This window comes from Rhinolophus hipposideros, assembly GCF_964194185.1.
Source record: "Rhinolophus hipposideros genome assembly, chromosome: 1".
Classification (NCBI taxonomy): domain Eukaryota; kingdom Metazoa; phylum Chordata; class Mammalia; order Chiroptera; family Rhinolophidae; genus Rhinolophus; species Rhinolophus hipposideros.
Window position 1 is genome coordinate 63162773 of NC_138047.1, and position 24633 is coordinate 63187405.

General features: G+C 34.1%; 1 protein-coding gene across 13 annotated transcripts in view; it reads right to left on the reverse strand.

Annotated features, from left to right (window-relative positions):
* The window catches only part of MAPK10 (mitogen-activated protein kinase 10), a 296217-nt gene that overhangs the window by 41031 nt on the left and 230553 nt on the right, over window positions 1-24633 (reverse strand). For all 13 annotated transcript variants that reach the window (XM_081040519.1, XM_081040513.1, XM_081040510.1 and 10 more), the window contains 2 exons: window positions 19560-19742; window positions 16052-16176 (listed from right to left, as the gene is read on the reverse strand). In XM_081040519.1, the coding sequence (XP_080896645.1) occupies window positions 16052-16176; window positions 19560-19742 (308 nt within the window). The remainder of the gene's footprint in view (window positions 1-16051; window positions 16177-19559; window positions 19743-24633) is intronic.

Consider the following 24633-nt stretch of genomic DNA (forward strand, 5'->3'; position numbering starts at 1 on the left):
AACTCCAATTCAAAAATCAGTATGCACTCCTATGTTTATTGCAGCACTTTACACAATAGCCAAGATATGGAAACAACCGAAATGCCCATCGGTAGATGACTGGATTAAGAAGCTGTGGTACATTTATACAATGGAGTATTACGCAGCCATAAAGAAGAAAGAAATTTTATCATTTGCAACAACATGGATGGATCTAGAGAACATCATGTTAAGTGAAATAAGTCAGAAAGAGAAAGACAAGTACCATATGATCTCACTTATATGCGGAATCTAAAGAAAAGAATATGTGAATGAACTAATCAGAGACAGTTTTGAGGGCACAAAGGAAAAACCGAGAGTTGTTAGATGGGAGGGGGTGGCGGGGGTTGGGGATAAGGGGAAAGGTGAAGGGATTAGGAAGCAGCTGGTAACCACAAGATAGCCTCAGGGTTTTCTGAAAATTAATTTGGGGAACTTATTCAATAATGTCGTAAAGATTTTGTTGGGTATCCGATTGACATGCGTCCTATTTGGGAGACCACCTCAGAGATAATGTGGATGCCTGACATGGCATTGTACACCAGAAGCTAAACATTAATGAATGCCAACTATAATTTTATATATATAATGTGATAGCTGGGTGTGAGGTCAGAGGGATAATGGATGGGGGGAGGCGGGTTCACAGTGTGAGGGATATAAATGATGAACGTCTAAGTATTACCTTGTCTTGTACACCTGAAACTAATAAAAAATAAATTAATTTAAAAAAATCAATTAATTATTCTGAGAAATGACAGTGTGGTAGGACCATGTAGTTACCTAGATGATGCAAATGATTGACACAAACCCTTGTCTTCAAGTTTCTCCTAGAGCAATAATTTCTAAGGTATATGTGGTGGGGAGAGGGTACTGGAGATGAGGAGTGATTGGGCAGGGAACAGAATCACCTCAAGGTGAGGGATTATTTCCAATTAATAATCTGCACACACGAATTTGACTTCCCCCTCACAGCCTATCAAGAATCCTTGCCTTAATGAGTGTTGATGTGTTGCTGACCATAATGAGCTGATGACTGTGTTGCTCTGATGTATTATGGAAGAAAAAGGGTGAGAATCACAAGTTTCCTCTTTACAAACACAATAATAGAGAGCTATGTACTAAAGCAAGGCATTCCCATTGCCCCTATTTTTCCATTTAATTAACGTAGCTCATATAATGGATTTTCTTAAAACATAGTACGCCTTTTCATTCAGTAATGAAATATTCTAAGGACTAATTTAAAAATAAAGTAATTTTAATTGAACTTTTTGTTAATAAGATAGAAATAAATAACATTTTCATTTCCCTTATGTCATGTAGGTTAAAACTATTGGGTTTAAATTATTTCGATTACACCCATAAACTAAATGTCCCTCTCTAGCAACATTATGTGCTTTCAAAGTTTATTAAGCACTTTCACATATAATATCTTACCTCTTCAAACCTTGTTATATATCATCTGGGTGAGGATTAGTTGTGACAATTATACCACTAAAAAAAAAAAAGAATCTCTGAATCTGTTGTTCTTTTTTCATCCCCACTGCCACTAACACTCATTTTATCATCATCTCTTAGCTCAACTACTTCAGTACCTTCCTAACTGGTCTTTCAGCTAATATTCATCATCCCACTAAGCAGAAAAATGGTCTACCTAAAACACATCTCTGATTCATATCAGTACAGTCATCCTTCCTGCCTTTAGCATGGGGTTCATCAGGGATGAATTACAGGTGCTTGCTGACCTGGTCTCCGGTCACGTTCCTCACTGCTGTCTTGGTCACACTGAATTATCTCAAAGTTCCTCAGGTGAACTACAAGAAAGTCTCTCTTCTCTCCTGGTTTTGAACCTACCCTTCCACTTTCCTTTCCTTTGGCTAACTCTTGCCCATGCTTTGGTCCAATTTAAGACTTTTCTTCCTCCTAAAGCCTCTCCTATCTATTAAAGATGGGTCATACATTCTTCCTTTGGCTTTTGTAGCACCTGGTGCTTAAGCTTTTCATAGAATTTACCGGAGTAGTAAAAATGTCTCATTTACTTGTCTATCAACCCTACTATACTAAAGCTACTAAATAACAGGAACTAGGGCTGTGTGATTGAAGCTCAATAAAAATGTAGGGAATGAAAGAAGTGAACCTGATCTGCGTAGGATGAGTTCTTGACTATGGGTGTTCCAGCTACAGACCCTGAGTGGCTCCCATTGTACTCTACTCTCTCCCTGTATCATGACCTTGGTCTCCACACCGTAGCTCTTTGTCTTCTCCCACTGCCTAGGACTCCTTGGTTTGAGGAAGATAGATTATGTGCCGCAATATTATAAATTAACTCATAGTGAGCCATTTTTTTGCTTAGATTGTTGCTAAGCCTCCTATTCGTGAGGGAGCTACTCATTATTTAAGATTCTCTAAAAATGTATTTGTAAGAATTCTGGCTAGGAATAAACTTGTCTTTGTAATGAAACAGGAATCACAAAGCAGTGAAGCATGGAACATGAGCAAGCCTGCTTCAGAAAAAGAAGTGGTGACAGATTGCTGTGCTAGAAAAACAGCATTCTGGTGCATATGTCATGAAACAAAGTCACCAAAAGTGCTTTCTGCTGAATTTAATCCAAAATCACAAACATCTTAGGTAAGGGATTTTCAGAAAAAGTGCCTGAGGCATAGCTATTTTACTTTCACTTCTTTCTACCTTCACATATAATGGATGCCCTCGGGCCTAAGCAACGGTTCTACACTAGGAAAGAAAATGTTCAAATCCAGACCTTTCCCTGAATCTGTAGGTTACTACTGTGTTTCCCTGAAAATAAGACCAGGTCTTATATTAATTTTTGCTCCAAAAGATGCATTAGGGCTTATTTTCAGGGGATGTCTGATATTTTCATGTACAACAATCTACATTTATTCAAATACAGTCATGTCATCTTCTGGAACATGGTCATAACGTACTGAATGTGTCCATCTGGCTGATGATCTTAACTGGGGCTTATTTTCGGTGTAGGCCTTATTTTCGGGGAAACACGGTATGATTTAGCACTCAAAAATGCTTCCTATCATTTTTCTGATTCTTCAGCTCCTCAAATTTTTAGTCTATAGACTTTTGGTTTTAGTACAGTTTTGATGACATGCTGACTTCATCTCTACAGTTTTCATTTAAGGCTAAAAAAATCAAAACAAACATCATACATATTTACTAACTGTTTTCACATGACCACACATTCATTTTCAGCATCATTAATGATTATACTTTCTAGTGATTTTTTCTTCTCTCTTAGAAAGTGAAACTTCTCAATTTGTCCCTAACTTTGATAGTATAACCACCTCTAAGCATGACTTGAAAAACAGATGTTTGATTAATGCAACCCTATATTCCCCTCTACATAGAAAAGAAATTAGGCCTTTTAGAAAATGGAGGAAGAAACAAAAATCTTTGGAGAAAAACATGGTAGGAAAAATGACTGGTGCAAAGGAATTAAGTCCTTAATTAAGAGAAACAAAGTAGAAGCAAAATATGAGAAAAGTTGGACCTGTCATTCGCATGAAATCTGTTATTCATTGCAGAATAATGCCTCCATAAAGCTAGAAACCAACCTGCCAAATGAACACTTGAAAGCTCCATTGCACAAGAAAAGAGCTAGCTATGTGAAAAGTAGATACTAGCTATTTGTTTCTATTTCTTGAAGAAGTGTTATTTTTAACTTCTGTAGGACATTTTTCATATTTTTAATAAAAAAAAATCTGAGAACCGTATCATTTCACTCACATGTGGGGTACAAAACTGAGAGCAACAAACGAACTAGACAAACAAACAAAAACTTACAGACACAGACAACAATTTAGTGGTTACCAGAGTGTAAGGAGGGAAGGGGTGGTAGAAGAAAGTAGCGAGGGTCAAATATATGGTGATGGAAGGAGAACTGACTTGGGGGGTGAACACACAATGCAATATATAGATGATGTATTACAGAATTGTACACTTGAAAGCTACATAATTTTATTAACCAATGTCATACCAGTAAATTTCATAAAAAAATAATAAATAAGAAAATAAAGCTGAGCTGTACAAAGTTAAGCAAAGATTTCCACCCCCTCAAATCATAATAATGAAAACTCAAAGTGTAGTGCTTTATATTTATCTGTGACTTCCCCTTGCATCCCCTTCTTTTAAAAAATAAGACCTTTACAGATGAAAGGGTCTTTTTGAACAAGCAAAAAATTTATCTTAAGGAAATAAGCTGAGATTTTTCAAAAAATGAATGAAATCTCTTGGTTATATCTTCACTGACAGTCAACTCTAACAGTAAAGTATCCATAGTTTTGTAGCCCTGTCATCTAAAACTTTCTCTACCAGAAGAGTGCTTTATAAAATCCTGAGAACTAAATTTGTAGGTAAAAGCTCCAAAAATCTCATAAAGCCTATGAATTATATCCCGAGGAAGATGTACACACATAAATATAGGCATATAATGTCAGGATATTTTCAACAAGCCCTTAGAAGCCCATACAAGGAACCTCTAGGGGTTAGTGAATCTCAGGATAAGAAAGCTTAGTGCTAGACTATGAGTTCTAAAGGGCAGGGAAATGCATCTTTAGCTCTCCTACAGTGTTCAGCACCACACACGGAAGAAAGAAGCATTTATTATGTTAAATTGCTCAGGATGGGCATCTGTATATTTTGAGATTTAAAATAAAAGGGGGTCTATACAACTAAAAAGTTCATCATGCAACCCAACCTCATTGAATCTGGTAGAGATAGAGCAAAGAAAAACATCTTAAGTAGAAAACCAGAGCAGATTTAGAAACTTAAACAGAGCTACCTACCAAATAACATTACTGCTGGGAATAGAATGGAAGTGGCCTTAAAATGAACGGGTTTATATATAATAATTAACATGTGGGCCTTGCAGAAAACATCACCACCTCTGCAGAGCAGTATCAGTTTTTTTATCAGTAAAGGTTCTATACTGAAAACACTCATGATAGGAGGCTGGGTAAGAGTGCCTTCGAGCTGCCCTTGAATTTATATACACAGTAGTTTAGAGGAGATTCTTTTATGACAGACAAAAACTTGTGGAGAGGGAACAGTATAGTTTGATTATTTTAGCAACACTGCAGGTAGAGAAAAGAAACAGGAATGCAAATTACCAAATAATTAATGTTTCCTAGAGTTAGCCATTTTTATGACCTCTATCTCAAGGCAAAGCTGTCTAACAGAGATTCTCTCTCCTGATCTACTCCTGTTCGTTCCCCCCTCTTTTTATTATTCTCTTACTATAAAATTCGGTAAGTTTTCATTGACAGGACACTTCACAATTTCTGACATTGACTTCTTTGCTTACCTCTTAGAAGAAGCTCTAAAAGATGCTTGTTTGTTTTTTTCTTCCACAATGTATAGATTACACTACTTTGTGACATCGTAGACTGATGCCACAATTAGATAATCTCTTCCCAGGATAAAAATACCAAGAAAATAAAATACACTCTCACAAATTCCTATTCCCTTGAATTAAATAGGTGGATCTCAAAGTATCTAAGAGGTCAATTAGGACAAAAGAAAAAAAATCATAAATTTGGAAGAACTTGACAGGACATCATAACTCAATCTTTCAGAGAGCACCAAATGTGGAATGTTCTAGAATAATAATTTCTGTTCCCTCCCCACCTTTTTTAAAAAGACTTCTCCTTCAGTGATCTACTTAAGAGATTAATATTCACTGTCTAAAGGGCTCAAGGTAATATATGAAAAGAAAAACCTGAACACAGACTCTACCAGATAGCAAAACAGTTATCTCCTGAGAATGAACTATTCAATTGGTCCAGCTCAGACATTCAAGAACCTTATATGTTTAATGGATTCTGACTATTCCAATGATCTGAAATCAAGAAAAAAGGTTTTCTTCAGTACAACTTGCTAAAATTAGATACAATTTTTTTTTAGTGAAGTACATATTCTTGTAAGTCATGTAGCAAGAGGGGCCACTAAAAGCAGGTGGCTAAATCTATCTACAACAAACATTTTGACAAGCTCCCAACAACATAATACATGGCATCAAAACAATCCCAATATGATTCAAAAGATATCTTCACTTTAACAGCTGAGGCACTGGGCATAGGAAATGTAATGTACGTTATATTTTCTCTGGAAAGCAATTAGTAAATTGCTCACATTTTGCTGCTGAAAGAATATTTAGCATGAACAGATGGAAATTTACAATTCCACAAATGGCAGATATTAGGAATTAGAGACACTGATTTGACTTTCACCAAGCAAATGAGAATCACAAAATATGAATTGCTCTTTCTAAAATTTAACACGCAATTAGAGTGCATCAAATTCATATCCATTGTAGTGCATGCTTCTTCCTACATATTTCTAAATTTATATACATTCTGAATTAACAAACCTACTTAGAGTTCACCTCCATACTAAAAAGGTCTTCCATGACAGATAGATGGCACTAAACTATTTCTCAAATTACTCCTGCCAGGGTGTCGCACTAGCTTTTTCACAGCATGATGCATGCTGTAATAATAAGAAATCATAAGACTCAAAGAGGCAGTCCTTGTGTCAGGACAGATGGAGGGAACAGCTGAGAGAGAGATTCAGCCAGTTTATTAACTCCATGTGAGCAGAACAAATTATACTTAAAAGAATTCATAGGAACATTTAGCCTGAAAAACAGAATTTAAATGATGGCAATTTCAGAATAGAGAGAAGAGAATAATGATGTTTCACCTCAGTAACCTCTTCATCTTCCCAACTCTGGACAATAAAAGGTCAGCCATGACCTGCACACAGATTATAGACCAGACCAGTAATGGGCACTTGGGAAATATTTAGACTGATTTTGAAAAATTTAAAACACATAGTAAATGCTATTAACATACAATGGAATGAGATCACTAACATTAAATACTCAGGTACTATTGTTAACTGTTCTTTTCCTCGCTCTGAAATGGGGTAGTTTGTCCTACTTGTGAAACTACGTATAATTTTTGTTTGATAGAAACAATTTGAGAAATCTTTTTCAAAATAATTCCTTTTATGAAAGCTCCACATATGATTGTCCTGAGAAAACTCAATTTATGTGTTTTATCACATATCTAGTTGCAGATAAGAAAAAAAAAACTATAAGCTTTCTAATTTAAATCCAAGGAACGGGAAATGATTGAGAGGATCTAAAGAAAAATAAACGAGATTTTTTTTTTCCTTGCTAAAAGCAGATTTACCTCTGTAACATCAAGAAGCAAACTAGTAATAACCGCACTAGTAAAATCCCAGGTCGTACATACTCAGAGACAAAGCACCACGCATGCAGTCTTTTTTCTTTTAATGAAAAGCAATGGAGGCTTTTTATCCATCAAATGTTAAGAGAAAACAGTTTCTTATTATTTTGGTGAAAAAGAATTTTTCTTCCTCAATCAAAATTTTCAGATTACTACAAAAAAATCTTAAATAACTCAAATGTTGTGGGTTCTGTTTATTGAAATATTTAAAAGGTCTTTTCTACAGTTTGAGAGTTACTATTAAATTTTACATAATAAATTTCATATCCAGACTGGCTTCTTTCTCAGGCACATTAAAGACAAACAAAAAATAACATCTATTAACTGTTTTAAGCATGTATCTGTATCCTGTAAGGGAAATCAGAAAACATAAACAGTAGTTTCTGAATTTCAGATTGAAATAAGTATATTCAGAATAAGTATATTCAGAAGCTCTCTTAAGATAAGGACATGTTGTAACCTTTTGCTATTATTCACCAAAGGGAAATGTCAATTACAAAGACTTTAATCCCCTTTCATCTCAACGGGAGAGAGACAGCCTATACAGAGAGCTGTTTTAATTTATAACTCATTTAAATCATCTCTTCTAGCTACTTCATGTTTAACATAACACCGTTAAACTCAGACTCATCAGATTATAAAATATTTGAAGTAAGCACATACACAATTTATTCAGTGGTTTATTACCAAAAAGTGGGCAACTACTGATGAACTGTTTAAATATTAGATGCATCAAATTCATATTCATAGCTCCTATTTTTTCTTATTCCTAAATTTAGGTACCTTCTGAGTTTAGCACAATGTATTTAATACATTTACAATTGAACCTATTTATACGCCTATTTATTTTCTACCAGATTGTTTTGGAACTTACGGACTCAAGAGAATTCAGTGGAAGACAGTGACTAAGCCATAGTTAATAAAACAAAAATAAGACAAACAATAACTTATACATGAAGTAGGTTTAATAGAGCAAGTTAACACATGATATAATCAAATAATATTAGCTTTTACTATAAAAATATATTCAAAAGAATTACAAGTAGAGAATGAGAATAATTCCCCCCTCACCTTCAATCGCTTGAATTTTGCTTGAATGCCCCAGATAGGCAATATATTTATAGGTGAATCTTTAAACTATAAACGAAGTCTCTCCATTACTTAGCATGCAAACTTGAGAGTTCTCTGATTATCTAATAATAATCTATGCATGTTAGCCACTAAAACCTGATCAGGATATGGATTTATATTCAAAGCCAAACAGTTTTGTTTTTTGTTTTTTAATCATAGCTAGAGATAGATGATCATAATTTGTTAATTGAAAGAAATTGATGAAATCTGGTTAGAGGATAAAAGATAGTCATTGCAATTTAGTTATAAGTAACATTGAGAGAGACAACTTATTACAGATTCTTCTTACATTCAGAAAATTATACAATAAACAAGTTAAAGAGTCAAATAAAATAGACAATCTACATTGGAAAACTTAACTTATCAACCAGAGATGACAAGTTACAAAATTCCCAATCAATAATAATTTCCATTAGCTATTAACTGAATGAAAATCCACCAAGACCAATGAAAGCCACGACCTTACTTTTCATTTTTAAATTCACTGCTGAATCACCAGCACCTAGGTCAGTATAAGACAAATAGTTTGGTTTCAATAAAAATTTACAGAAAAATGAATAAATACTAAACTGTTAACAAATAAAGCCTATGCAAACAGCTCTGTAGAGGTGGATTAAAAAAGGGAAAAGGCTAAAAGAGAAGGAAGAAATAACAAAGGGGTGAGAGAGAAGAAAGATGGATAGAGGTCTTTTTTTTTTTTTTTTTTAGTGTATTTTACCTACTTGATAGCAGAAGAGTAGAATTTAAGCAACCTAAAGGAAAGCAGATGGCTGACTCCCTCATTCCCCCATGCACATGTTGTCCAGCATGGGCTCAGCAAGCTCTAGGCTCCTCAGGAACCAGATAACAAACAACTGAAAACGTGACACCAACATATACAAGAAAGGAAGTACACACATTCAATTAAAAACCCATGAGACATACTCTTATGCCAAGACTATCAGATTGACATAGTACTGGTGTTTGCTGGCCAAGATTGATTTCTTGGCAAGAAATCACAAGATACTTAAGGAAATGATATAGTTACCAGGGTTATTAGGGGAAATGTTTACTATACTTTTACGCAGTGAGGCCACTGAGCATGTGTTGTGACCTCCAAAACCTTCTCCTCTCCAGAGTAAGTGTGGCTTACCACTGGGTTACTTCAGTTTTACTTAGTGCAGATTTTAGAGCTATGAATAAGCAGAGAATAAATGGGGAGGGGGTGGCAGCCCTGGGCCTGTTTGCCCACAGATACAGCCCTCACCCTTCCCTTACCTGATCTGCATCTAGAGGCTGGCCCCTGCAGGTTGCATTGCCCAGGTTCCCCTATCAGCTGACTTAGGGCTAGTCTCAGCCAATAGGAGAGAGAGACACTACTAGGACATGAGGGAGTGGGAAGCCAGGCCATTTCTCCCCATTCCTCCTTCCGGAAGCAGGGGTATCTCTTCTGTGTCTGTTACCCCAGATTCCACTAGCTAAGCTATCACTACCCATCCCTGGACTATAGTAAACCATCTCTTTGCTCTAGGGTTAGTAGTGGCTAATTTCTGGGTTGCAAATTTCTGGGTTGTTCCAAGACGATCTGCTCTTGACTTTTGCACTGCGGTCAGAAAATATCCTTAGCTTTTCCGCTGTTTAAATTCCCTTTCGTGTGACATCTGCTCAGACTACCTTAGACCACATTTCTCTTCTGCACTGGTCTTATCTGCCTGCCCTATCTGACTTGTCCACATATCTGCATCAGCTTTCACTTGGGTTGGTTCAGGCCAAGCTCTGAACCCTGCATTACTCTGATCACAGGCTTCTGACTCTCCTCTCAATGCTTTCTGATCCCATGCCTGGCCTAAGCTACTCTTCTCATCATGATTTGTGGTCCCATGTCCCTGTAGCTGCTCACAATTGTAGGGCTGATATTCTAAAGATTGATATTTGCTGAACGGTTGCACAAAACCATTGTACAATGATCTCTAAGCTCTCCTTTAAGATTTACCTTGAACAGATTTTCAGATATAGGCAACATTAAAATGTACATATCTATGTCACAAGAAGATTGAAAATAATGCATATTTCCACATGGTTGGTCATCCCTTCCATGTGCTCTTTCTGGTAATGACCAATAATATACAATAGCAGACAAGAAGATTAAAATAAGGTCAGATAGCAACTCTGCTCAAAGGGCATGAAATCTATGATGGCCTTGCAATAAAAGAACTTAATATAGTCAGGAGAGCTTGTTCCTATAAATTCTTTCACCACAGCGAAAAAAATAACATAATGTCTAAAGTAATGAACTAGTACATAATTCATTTAAGACTCAATTAATTACCTTATGTTATAAACAAACAGTAAACGTTTACCATTACTGACTATTCCGGTTTTACAGTTTCTAAGAATTTATTTTAATTGAACTTCAGCACTAATATATGTGTTACTCTGTTTCCCAAGTTATACTCTCACTGGGAATATGAAGACCAGGTTGTTTAACTTGGCGTCTGTACAGGTAGTTTAAATTCCCACCCAGCCCTGTCCCAATTCCCAAGTTAATCTTGAATTAGGTAGGTACTAAGAAATCATAAACAAGCTCAGCACTGGCCTTGCTTCCCTAATCATGTTCTACCCAAACTGGACCGATTTGGATTAGTCACACCTTTTCACTTGGTCTCTATAAGGGTGGCATGTGTATTTATATTCCCAACTTAAACACTCCCATCCTCTCTCCTCTGTCTTCTTCTCAGCAGTAGCCCCATGGTCCAAGCTTCTGTTTTAGCATTCTCCCCTGTAACTTCGAATTGGCTGCCACACAGAAGGTCCTGTGTTGTTTGCCACCCCTTCCTCTGGGTTTCAAGTACCCAGGGCTCACTCACAGGAGAATAAAACCTAGATACCAGCAGCCTGACTGGTTCAACCTGCCCTTCTGTTCAGATTCCCAGAGTAATAATCTGACCATTTAGGACTGCATCTGGGCCTCTCTGAGACAGAGCCGTCACCACAACGTCGGATCTGACTGATCACTGCTGGCTGTGAGCCTCCCCCCAGCACCAGTCCCACCCCAGACAACGGTTCTAGCCTCAGGTCGTGATCCTTCCTTCTTGTCATGAATTGAGGAATAAAAGAATGTCCTTCTCTGGCCCCATAAGTTTTTAATTGACTTCCTTATGATGATTACTTTGAGTTCTGAGGACTTTGGTTTGGTGACTGAGAACATCTCCCCCTCTCCTTTTGCTCCCTCTCCCCGACCTAGCAACGCAGAGCAACTACAGAAGAAGCCATTTGTAAGGCTCCTGCACACAGGCACTTTCTCAGCGTGTTCTGGAGTTTCTGAGAGAAATTAAACTGTGTTTTAAAGAACGGGTCACAACTATAGAAAAGATCCCTGCGAGGCAATGAGAAAAGATGAAATACTGCCATTTGTGACAACTGAGATTATTATGCTAAGCACAATTAAGTCAGGCAAATAAGTCAAGAACGTATTATTTCACCCATATGTGGATATAAAACTGAAAGCAACAAATGAAAAAGACCAACAAACAAAAACTCAGACACAGACAACAGTTTAGTGGCTACCAGAGGGGAAGGGAGGAGGTAGAAGAGAATAGTGGGGGTCAAATATACAGTGACGAAAGGAGAATTGGCTTTAGGTGGGGAACACACAATGCAATATATAGATGATGTATTATAGAATTCTACACTTAAAACCGATATAATGTTACTAACCAATGTCACCTCAATACGTTTTTAATTAAAAATAAATAAATAAAGCCATGTTCTACCTGTAAAAAAGAAATGGTCACATTTTACGTTCTCTTTAATTTACCTTTTTATATGCCCTGAGACATAGGTAACAATTCTGCCTTATCTTGTGAAAATACTCCTAACAGATGTCTATACCCCTACTCTCAAGGGTTGCAGGGTGAAAGCCACGCTCTACTCTAGCAGGGTCTCTAAACTCAAGAATCTGTTAAGAAACAAGGCACCTGATCTTCACTATTTCCCTTCAACAGAGCACAGGGTAAATATTCAAACTGATGCCCACAAATAGCCCTGAATGTCCCCTAGTTTCAAAACAATATTTACAATGTGGATTGATGACCTATATCATTTGTCTTAATTTTGGTTTAAATTAGTGGAATTGGACTCTCTAGATGACTTCCAATGTTTTTAATTTAAATACTGTAGAATATTTCTGCAGTGTTTTGGCCAGCTGGTGTTTACCACATATGTATATCAAAAGGTAGCAAAGCTTTGTGTGGAAAAGTCATAATAGCAACAGTAATAATAATAATAGGAATAACAACAGTTTATATGACACTTTCTGCGTGCCGAGTACTGTACTAAGCACTTTATGTAATTAACTCTAAATTCTCAGAAGAACACTATGCAGTAAGTATGATTGTCCCCTATGCTCGTCAAGAAAACTGAGTGGCAGAAAGGTTAAAAAACTTGGCCAGCTGGTAAGTGGCACAACAGAAACGTAAACCTAACCCATCTTTCACGCCTGTGAAGATACATACCACTCCATAAATTGCATTTGTGCATGATAGCTTTGCCCTCCTGATAAATACCAAAATTTTATGAAGCAGCATTGACATTAAAGGTGGCCTTTGTACTCTATTTGCAGCACACACTTCTATTACTCTGAACATTATTTGAATAAAACTTGCTAATAATTTGAGCCATTATAACTTCAAAATCTTTATGTACTATTATACAGATAGGTCACTATTATCCTTGACATTCAATTTTTAAAATTCTCAACTTCATGGTTACATGAATAATTTTCTCTCTTACCGTTCTGACAGCATTCATACGTTCTTCCCTTTTCATTTGGTGCTTTTCACACTTTTAGTAAAATGTGGTAAGAAAGCTTGTAGTATGATCAATAGATTAGTACAAGTAGCATTTCTCTACTCTCCTTTCTACTTTTCCTGAAGACATCACCTTCTCTTGCACTTTCTCCTTTATCCCTCTCCAAAGACTTGCTTTATTTTCTTCCAATGAAATTTATTTTTGTTTCCTCCCAGCTTTGAATTTTCTTCCCTCTATAATATCATGTGAGTTACTTAAAAGCTGTTTAAGATTGGATCTCCTGATTGACTTCCAATCAAGGAAATTCGGATTATTTCATAGTTCCATTTAATTGGATTATAGAGACACATCGGAAGATATTTTGAAAAATAAATTTGTCAGTTTTGGCAGAAAACATATGATTCCATCCATGTGTCTATAAAGAAAGGTCACTTCACATTAAATATATATTCACATGCAGTAACAAAGACATTCACTCTAAGGGTATTGCAGAAAGCATAGTAACCACTATTCCAGTATCTTCATGGTCTGTCTCCTAGCAATAGTCGTGACCTCTGTGATGCATTTCGTGGAGTAATAAACCAACCTTGCCCAAGAATCAGGTTTCCAACCTATTCACTGTAACATGTCTAGATATAAAATATGTTTACCCTGTGTAACCAATGATCCCAGTCTAGATGTTAAATACTTGCTTGTTCTATGTATTAACTGAAACTTTCCCCTTAACCTTCAGGCTCTATCAGATCTTTCCCCTAAAATTCATTTGCCTTGTGTTGTTGCTGTGCGTGCCCCAACATGACAATCCTGAAATGGTTGAAAAATTGAAATAAATATTGAAAAGAAATTGTGAAGAAAAAAGATTCTAACCATTTTAGGACCCTAAATTTCACCTTTTTATCCATCAAAGGAATTTTTCATGAAAAGTTACAAAAAAATTAAAAACTCATGGAAACTATTCATTAATATGTTGTTATAGATTCTAAACAACTATTTCTTTTATAGGCAACATAATTACAAGTGAATTACAAATGCGGACTTTATGAGTCCAATTAAACTCTAGGTCACAATCCATTAAAAACAAACTATACATATCACATTAGCTGTAAGTAAAAATAAATATGCCACATGATTTGATCCATCAAAATAAACAAGAAGCAACAATTTCAAATAATTCACGGTTGTCTAAAAATTTTATCTACATAACCTAAAATATTTTATTGAAAATCATCAGAGAAAAAATTATTATACTTAATTTTCATATACATATACATTACATTTTCTCTTACTTATTTCACTATTGCATTCTACTCTGAGAACATCTTTGGAAGTATTTCCCAAGATTGGGAGATTGGAAAAGATTCTATTTTTCAGTTGTAAGAACATTATTGTTTTAGTTTTAAGAGCATTATCATTATACTTGAAAATATTTAATTTTAGGGATTTTAATTTGGAAAAATCAAATCAAGTGACTGAAAATTAATTTGAAGCTAATTGAAATTTCAACATATTATAAAACTGCTCAGGAGAGTAGATCTTACGAAAATGCATTAAGGACAGTACACCCATTTCCACAACTGAGAGACTCATTTACCACTGAAATGCTTGCTCTGAAATTTCTGAATGCTTAAGAATTGGGTTACTATGAAAAGTAGCTTTTTTAATAGTATGTCTATAAAATTTGATGCTACCTAATCCTCACTCCCATCTATCAGAGCTCACTACTCCGATGAAGAATGAAAGGATAAGAATTATGTCAGTTTGAATCAAGCATCTGACACGAGCATGCACACAGCGAAGCAGAGGAAAGGAAGCTGAAAAAGCAAAAGTGTGCTTGAGCAAGAATAACTCGGTGTACAGAGAAGGACACAAGAAAACAAAAGGAATATTTCAAGTAGACGCTTAAGAAAAATTCAAATAAAGTAATTTGAAAATATTATGTAAAAGAAAATGAGATCGTTTAGCACACATATTCTAAGAATTTGAAGAGATTTTGATGTTTTTGGGAAAAGGTTAACACTGATGATAGTAACATTTAAAAGAGGGACAAAAGGACATTCCCATCAAGAGGCCTATAAAACACACATGGGCAACAACAACACTCAATTTGTACTGCACAGCCCTGACTCAACACAGAGAAAATGAGGGGAAAAGATGTAAGAAAATGATTGGAGAAGAGATATTAAATGTCTGAAAAATACTATAAATAAATAAATAAATGAGTTATGCTTCTGAGAAGATTCTTAAACTATGTCTGGATTTAAAATAAGTAGATACATCTTACCGTGGTAGTCAATTTAGAATTAGCCTGAAATAATGTCCTTATTGGTATACCCAATTTTTCTCATCTAATTCATGCAAGGCCTCACAAAGTCACCAACAGCCTGTTAAAAGCTCTATAATTAAAATGTTCTTAGTATCACACTTTACTAATGGTAGACATCTTGTCGAGGAAATACAAGGAAAGTAACTTATTCTCTGTTATGTTTTCTGCTATTTAGTCTGCATCAGGAGAAGCTGATTATTAAACATAAAGGAAAAGACACTGGTACAGTTAACAATTTTACAAAACCAAATGGCAGTGTTACATGGGCAGCTAAGGTGTGTTGAACTAAATAAGCATCTCTCATAGGAAATCCTGGAAAAGAAATGCATTTAAAATATAGGTAGAAGAAAATAACTCTTAGAGGGGAAGTAAGAACTCTGTGATTTAGGAATTTCATGAATGTCCTTTGTGTGTTCTTTTGGGTTCTAATTGTCTTTTAGTTTTCATTACTGAGTATCCAGTTACTATGATTTGTTTGTGGAAGGAAAAGATAATAAGCCTATGCCTTACCGCCTCCACTTCTGCAGGGTCATACCAGACATTGATGTATGGATGCTGTAAGGCGTCGTCCACTGATATCCTTTTGGCTGGGTCAATCACTAGCATCTTTGACAATAAGTCCCTGGCTTGGCTGGCTGAAACGATAAATGAGAAAAACGATTAGCAAAATTTTGAGTTTGGCAAGGAAATTGGTTGGAGGGACAGGAAATTAAGAATACAAAGGTTAACTAGCAACTTCCTTACAAACATCAGGTAACTTCGGCAAGTGATTAGGAAATGCAAAATGAAACAATGAAATATTTTTTATCCATCAGATTTGCAAAAATAAAAGGCGGTATATAATATCCACTAATACCAGGTAATTTCATTCATGTTGTGAGAATGTAAATTGATGCAGATTTTTTTAGAGGCTAAATTTGGCAGTATCCATTAAATTTTAAAATGTGAATACTTTATGACTCAGCAGTTCCCTTTAGGTATACAACCTAGAGAAACAATTACACATGTTCATGTAATGCGTACAAAAGCGATGTTCACCACAGCATTGGCTATGGAATAAAGAAAATTTAAAACAGTCTAAATTTCCATCTGTAGGCAACTAAATGAGCTATGGTATCTTCGAATTATATTTGGCAGTTTAAAAGAATGAGGTGCTCACATGCACGTGTTGTTAAGTGGGGGAAAAAAGGAAGTTGCAGAATGATCCATAGATCATGATGCCTTTTGTGTAAATCTGCTCCTTCTCAACAAAACAAGCACCTCTCTCTCTCTGTCTCTCTGTCTCTCTGTCTCTCTGTCTCTCTCTCTCTCTCTGTCTCTCTCTCTCTCCCCATATATATGTTATTAATTTATTTAATAACATTGCTAAAGAACACTCAATTTTTAATCTCTAAAAATGTATATAACAACATAAAATACAGTTCCAAACTAATTTGAAATTTTACGGCAAAAATATTCACTTTGTCCCAAATATATGGTAAAACTTCACGTTAAAGAGAACAAAATCTAAATTGGTTTGCTACATTAGGAAAAGGCAATATGTTTGAAGCCATGGATATGTGCCAATATTTATTTTATCAATTTTTCTGATTATTAATGATATATGAGTTAATTATAGAAATTTTAGAAATTACATGAAATGTAAAATCAGGAAAAACCAACCATCCCCACCATATAGAGGCAATCACTCTTACTGATATAGTATTCTCTTCTAGCCTTGTTTAAGCATCTTTTAATAATTCTGATAATAAAATGTAGCAATGTATTTTTTTCAAACATCCAAAATGGTGGTATTTTCTTGTGTTGTTACATTTTAATTCATAAACTTTTTATATATTTATTTAATTACTTATTTATATATTTATCCCCCAAAATCACTAGTTATATTTAGACTGGAAACTAATTTGTTTTTTATTTTTATTAATCATTTTTATGGGGATTTTAGAGATTTGATTTCTGCTACTTCCAAACTGACACACTGAAGCTCACAGCAATAGCAAAAGTACTGAAATACTTACATGTTCATTTTCAATGTTTAATCGTTTTCATTGTCAGTGATTCCCTAATGGCCCAACAGGGCTGTGTTTATTTACTGTATTGGCTCAAAGATCTCTTTGATTTGTAAACTGATTTTATACTCAGATTCACGCACCCCACTCCCACAGATTCTCCCATCAAACCCACCTATGTTTCTCCTCTTAGAAAGGGTGGGAGTTGAGGTGGGGTCCTCATCAATAGAGGCATGCATAAAGGCAATACCAAATCATCTCACTAAGAAACAATAATCAATACTATCTGTAGGAAATAAATGAGGAAGAGGAAAAGGTTTCAATCCTCAACTTTCATGCTCTTATGCTCAAATGTCTTATGCTCTTTTTTTAGTAACAGTAGAATAAATTTTTCCCTATGATTATTTCTCTAATTCTTTATAATTTGCCATTTTATCTTAAAATTGTAATTAAACAATTATAAATATGTAAACTAGTTTATCATTTGTGAAAATAATACAACCATAGAGGTTCAGATTCAATTAAAAAGCCAAAAAATAAACTCAAGGAAGTTGGGATTATATTCTGAAGGATGGTTGATGTTTTACTTCATAGTTTTTCTACAAGTACTGACATTATCTCAAATAATTTAATCAGGATTTGTCATCTTCGTATCATTACACTACAAGTGTCTACATATGAAGAAGGGATTACTTGTGCCTGACATGTCAATTAGCATCATAAAGATATAAATTCCCTACTTAGCTCTTCTTCAATCTGTATATAGGCAGTGTTGATAAAAAAAAAAGTGGTAGATTTAGTCATAATTTAGTCTGTTGCCATTCAGAGAGCCTGCTGAAGGAAGAAACCCAATTTTGCATTAAGTATCACAAACACAAAAACAATGTTGCACATTTATAACCCACCAGATGAAAGTTTGGAGCGATGGCAAGATCCTGAGAAATAGTAGGCACCACATTTTACTTTCTCTGTCTCATTTTAGTCTATATCAGCTATAAATTAAGTCTGTAAGTTAATTCTATATTAATTAATTGTTCACCACACAATTGGGGTAAAATTTCCAAAGCATGTGTCCTTTTTCTCTTTTTGATATTGTATACATACATTTTAAATTATAATTATTAGGTTTATTAATAGTTTTTTTAGCTAACAGTTATTGAGCATTTTCTGTGAGCCAGGCTGTATTCAAAGTGCTTGACAAATTACCGAGTCAATTAATCCTTCCAACAACTCTGTAAGGTTGACATTTTCCACCATCATTTGTTAAAAAAGATAAAGAAAGATTACATAACTTGCCCAGTTTCACACAGATTTTAAGGGCCAGGGGCAAAAACCAAATTTGTTTCAAAATTACTTTCTCAGGAATGTCCTAAATTAAAATATTATTTATTATATACTTTATACATTGCCAAATTATTCCTTGTCTTCAGTTCTATGACTGAGACATTATTATCCCAGTTTTATTATAAGATTTGTTACTAACATTAATAAGTGCAAACACAGTAGTAGAAAATTATTTATTAATGAATGTGTTTATATTGAATATAAAATGTGTAGGTATCTCATTTGTCACGTGTAAAGTGAAAGAAAAACAATGGTGATTAAGCGATCCTTAAAATACAAATAAAACTCAGACACTTGCACCTCCAAGATTTTACATTAAAACTTGTGTTGAAAACATTTTCCAAGTAACAAAAAGATTTGAAACAATGATTTCAATGTATATTATATTGGCCTTTTTATTACACTGCCATACAATTTTAAGATTCTAAATAAGCTCCCTGAAATAGTTAACCCACATCACTGTCACACACTTTAGTATTAATCTTCCCTCTGAATAGCCACACAATTCTACAATCCTTGGCCATTCACACTTTGTAAGAAAGATCTTTTAAAAAATACCTCTCCTTAAATTGAGGTAGTTGGAGTTAAAGACAGGTGTCTTGATGGTTTGCTTATTTCATCCACCACCCACACACTGGTTCTCAAGTTGTCCCTGATGGGCTTACCTTTGAGTTTATTGTGCTCAGAATCCGCTGGGAAGAGGGAATCTGGAAAGAGCTTGGGGAAGGTGAGTCCGGCATACTTGGGCCGATTCTCCACATAGTTTCTTACTGTGGGTTGCAATTTCTTCATGAATTCCGGACATGGTGTACCTAGTTGTTCAATTACCTTGTTCCATTGGTCAATATCTGAGAATTGAATAGTTAAGGGCAAACAGAAGTGCAGGCCACTAGCTTTTGCCTTTCACTAGTTGGGAGGCTAACTGCTTCTCAGAATCCTGGGCAGTCATCAACACGAGTGGCGTTTTAATGAGCAACAAATGACAAAAATAAAAAATCAGAATTGTCAGGCAATGAATCCTCTTGGAATTTTAAATTCACTTTTGGAACACACACACACTTTTGGAGAACTAGCATTACTTAACAAAAATAGAATATCATGAAATAGCCTTTGAGTTGTTAAGATGAAAATATATTTAATAACATAAGAATGTCTTATATTAAGATAAACTTCTATATAACCATGTGATTTAAAAGAGAAAAATACGACATTTTTATAATTACCTAATTTTTATAAAATTACCTAATTCATTTCTTTTCTAAAAATGACAAACACACAAATGATTTAAATAAGATTCATTTACATTTGTCTTACATTCCTCTTAAGATTTTTTCCTCTTTCTGTACCAACCAGGAAATTTCAGCATCTGTTAATGTTTTCTACTCAGATGCATCACCTATGGGATCAATATTTTTGATAATAAAATAATCCATTAATTCTTCATCAAAGACTTAAAAATTTCCATTTATCAAAGTAGTCAAAATTTCATGTCTATTTTCTTACTTCTGCTTGTAGTGCACTGCATCCATGAATATCAAGAAGATATGAGGGTAAACACAGGATGTTCAATTTAAAACAAGAGACTTCCATCCAAGTGCATGTGTTTCAAAAGTACATTAAGCATGTGGAATTCTACAGGAAAAATATTAACTCTCTATTATAATTAATGCCCCCCCAAATTGGAGCCAGGTCTTTGACAGACTAACCCACTGATTGAGATTCTCTTTTTCATCTATCATTAATATTTGATATATCAGAGTCTTGCAAATGATAAACACCACCCATGAAAACTGTGGAGAACCAACTGGGAGAAGTTGATTTTAGGGAAATTTCCTTGCCACATGTCAATGAATGGTAGGAGCCTTAGAAATTCTTCTTAAATCTAATACCACAGGTATTGTTCTCCTCTACATTGTATATTCTTTTTCATCTCTATTCTTTAGTAATAAGTTAATTAATTCATTTCTACTAATGTAATTTGCAACAGGTCAGAGAACTTATCATAATATTACTTAATTGAGGTTTGTAAACTCTTTACCCCTAGCAATTCAATACAACTGGATGAAAAGAGATTGATAGTCCTGACAAAAGACAAAATTAACTATAATTAACAAAACAAAACAAATTAAATATATATATATGTATGTATATATGTATATATATACATACATATATATATATCGAATAAAGTAGGTAAGAGATTGAACAAAGACAAAATCAAGATACATTTTAAATCCTCTCCTACCTCCTTTATAATCTGGCAAAATAAAATTTAAATTATTACATATCCTCTCAATTATTGGGATGAAAAAATTAAATGATTGTGTAATTTCAAGAAATAAATGGAAGTGGGGAAAACTGAAGAATATTCATGATAATATAGTAGTAAATTAGAATAATTAGAAATAAGGAAACTAAAAAATTATAAAAGGTTAAAGTTAAAAGTTATTCTTACACAAAAACTTAGTACTCTGGACATAGATAAGCTTTAACTACTTAAACATATTTAAATAGAAAACAGCTAAATAAATCACAAGTGCTTGCATTGTAAATTATAAAAAGAGGCCTACTTTCTAAGTTAGGTTATCATGCCCTATCAAGCCATCATTTAATCATTGGTCAAACTTCCTTAGAATTTTAGACATCATATCAAACTAAAAATAGGGGCAAAGAAGTTGCCCTATTTTCTGTAAAGGTGTCATTCAAAAAATTGGCAAAATACTCACAACATACTAGTATACTCTAGTTACATTTAGCTACAGTTGTAGTCATTCAGTAAAAAATTAGTTGCTTTTACAGTAGTGTTCTCAAAATAATTCCATGCTATTTTTAGAGTAACGTTTAAGGAGAGTCAAATATTCTGGAATTCGTTAAACAAGAACAGTTAAAATGTTTCTTTTTAGAAGTTATAATTAAAGCCTATATATAGAAGCACCCAGTGTAATCTCCTACCTTAGATTGCTTTTTAGATGAAACACAACTGTCCTCCTTGATGTAATGGCTTACAAAATCAAGGGAGGCAAGAATCTTTATTATTGTCAATGAAAGAATTGAATGTTTATACTGCAAGTATGTGGATTAGTCACGTTTAAAAGTTTGTGCCTTTATTTTAACCAATTCTTTCTATAAACACGAATACTTACATGTAAGTAATAAGTGTTTCCCAGATGTTCATAAGATCACAACATGAGCAATTAATTATGTCCAACTATCCTTACTCACATGATTTCCCTTTATAATCATAATTAACCAAATGTAACCCAAGACTGGAAGTCATATCTCTTGGCTCCAAGTCTAGTGTTTGTTCCAAGGATTCCAGTAAGGAAAAGAGCAACTTTGGAATTGATGTGGTAGAAATTGCTTTAATTTGGCCATAAAATTATGATGGTATGTTTGTCATAGCAATTCTCTTAAAGAATATCTGTAAAATTGCCTCCCTCGTTTTCAGGTCAAAATATTTACATAAAACAATTGATCTTATTAATTTTGAATAGAAAATGAGGTATTTTTAAAAAATTATTCATCAGATTTCCACAATGATTGTTTTTTAAAAAATACATAAAAAGTTAACTAGATTTCATGCTTCTGTGTTAATGTTAACATGGTAAATATTTTTTTAAAGAATGGCCAAATTATTTTTGTAAAAGGATTTATTTGCTTTAGAACACTCATAAGTCACTGTTTTTATACTATATGAGTAAGGATCTGAATATTTACAGATTCCAGCTTGAGCAGTTATAAAAAAATCAATAAATATGTATTTTTATATTTTGATTTACTGTTTCAGAAATTGTCACCCTCAATATATTTAACAAAGGCCTTTAATAAAAATTGAAAAATGTGATTTTATATGAATTATTTGACAATCTCATCTAATTTTAAATTCACTACATAAAAATTAGTCATATTACAAAGTTTGATTTTATAGAGTATGATGACAAGAGAATGTGCAAATACTATTTGTAATATCTTCAAATAAATAGTATTGTAATAGATGAATAAAACAAAGTAAATATGGATTGTAAAAATGAGTATCTGAAATCCTAAGACTGAAAATTCTTCGTTAATTTTATCAATTAGCTAAGAACTTAGATTTCATGCACTCCTTTCACTTTAACTTCCTTAGCTGGGGAACTTTCTAAAATATGTCACAAGCTGCCTTGAACACAATGTATGAAAAATGCCCCTTTTTTCTGGGTATTTTAGGTCATAATTATGAACATATGCGCAACTTATAGTATGCATATTTAAGCTTTCAGAAACTACTAAGTGGAATCATAAAGAGTTCTTTAATGGCCTCATTCTACTATGCCCTTTAAAAAATTGTATCTTCCTTTCATGTTTTCTTCCATCATTGATTACTTTTTGTTATGAATATAGTTTCCAGAATTGACACCTTCATGGATTCAGACTTGCTTCCTATTGTACTCTAAGCCTTATACTCAATATTTTGTGCAAAATTTTCTGACATCTATTTGCAAGTTAAAGAATATCAGTGTTTATCTCCAAATTCTTAACTGTGTTATTAAAGATAACACTGCCTGAGATTACTATATAAAACAGCTTCAGGAGAGGCCATTATGTTATCTGTCAAGCCAACCAGTTGCCGAAGCACTGTGTTGAGCATTATTGTGTGGCTTTATGTTAGTCCTGTAAGAAAAAATACTGTAATCAATTAGTAATGTCCTCAGTGAATGTGCAATAAGGAAGTGGAGACATGCATGCCATGAGTTAAGCATTATAATATAAAACCGTAGTACCCCAACTTGAATATCCATAACATAGGGAACTTAAAAATACAGATCCCTCCCCGACCCCCATTGAGCTACAAAATTTTGAGTCCATAGATCTGAGATGATATAAAAAACACCAAGGGTAATTTCAATCCAGATGGCTCTTGGACTACATTTTGAGAAACACCAGTGTAGGATATACTAAGTCTTTTGTGAATTACTAAATCCAGATTTAAGAATAAAGTACTAACATATTTCAGTTTTTTGTTGCAAATTAGGATGGCTTCAAATTCACCAAAAGTTGATTCCGCACCTATTTGCTACGGAACACTCATGGGTTCTTCACCTGGATATACTTCAGGGAAAGAAAAATCCTAATATTAATCCCTTTCCCCATGTCACTTTCCTGAAAAAAAAAAAAAAAAAAAAGGAAATTACAGCAAGTAGCATGTGCAGGCTCCCAGCAAAGGGAGAGGGATTCTGCCCATCATCATTTAGGAAGGATTGAAATTATATGTTGCTTCTGTGGGGTGCTCCTCACAGAAAGTACAAAAGCTTCTCAATATAAAGTTCAAAATATTTGACAATTTATTTCTTTATAATAAAATTTCTTTATGATAAAATTTGCTCTCAAAAGAACTCATTTCTGAGGACAAGTGTAAAGATCAGGATAGTAATATATACACAAATGAGAGTCTGGATCTAGATTTTCATGGTTATGTTTTGAGTTCAGTTCCTATAAAACATTTTTCCTCTTTTTTCATTTGACAATATTCTTTTCCTCTCAAAAGTCCCCCTCAAATTCTGGTAACATGAAATATGAATAAGTGATTTCATGCATAATTTTAACTAGCATCCATTTTCATTATAAATAGCACAAGAAGAGGAAATACTATAAGCCAGAACACACCCCAAACTAAAAGCTGACAATTTAAGTAAAAGGTTGTTTGTTCACTAGTGAGATAGTATGGGATAGGTAATATCCAAAGGCTAATGTTTGAAGCAT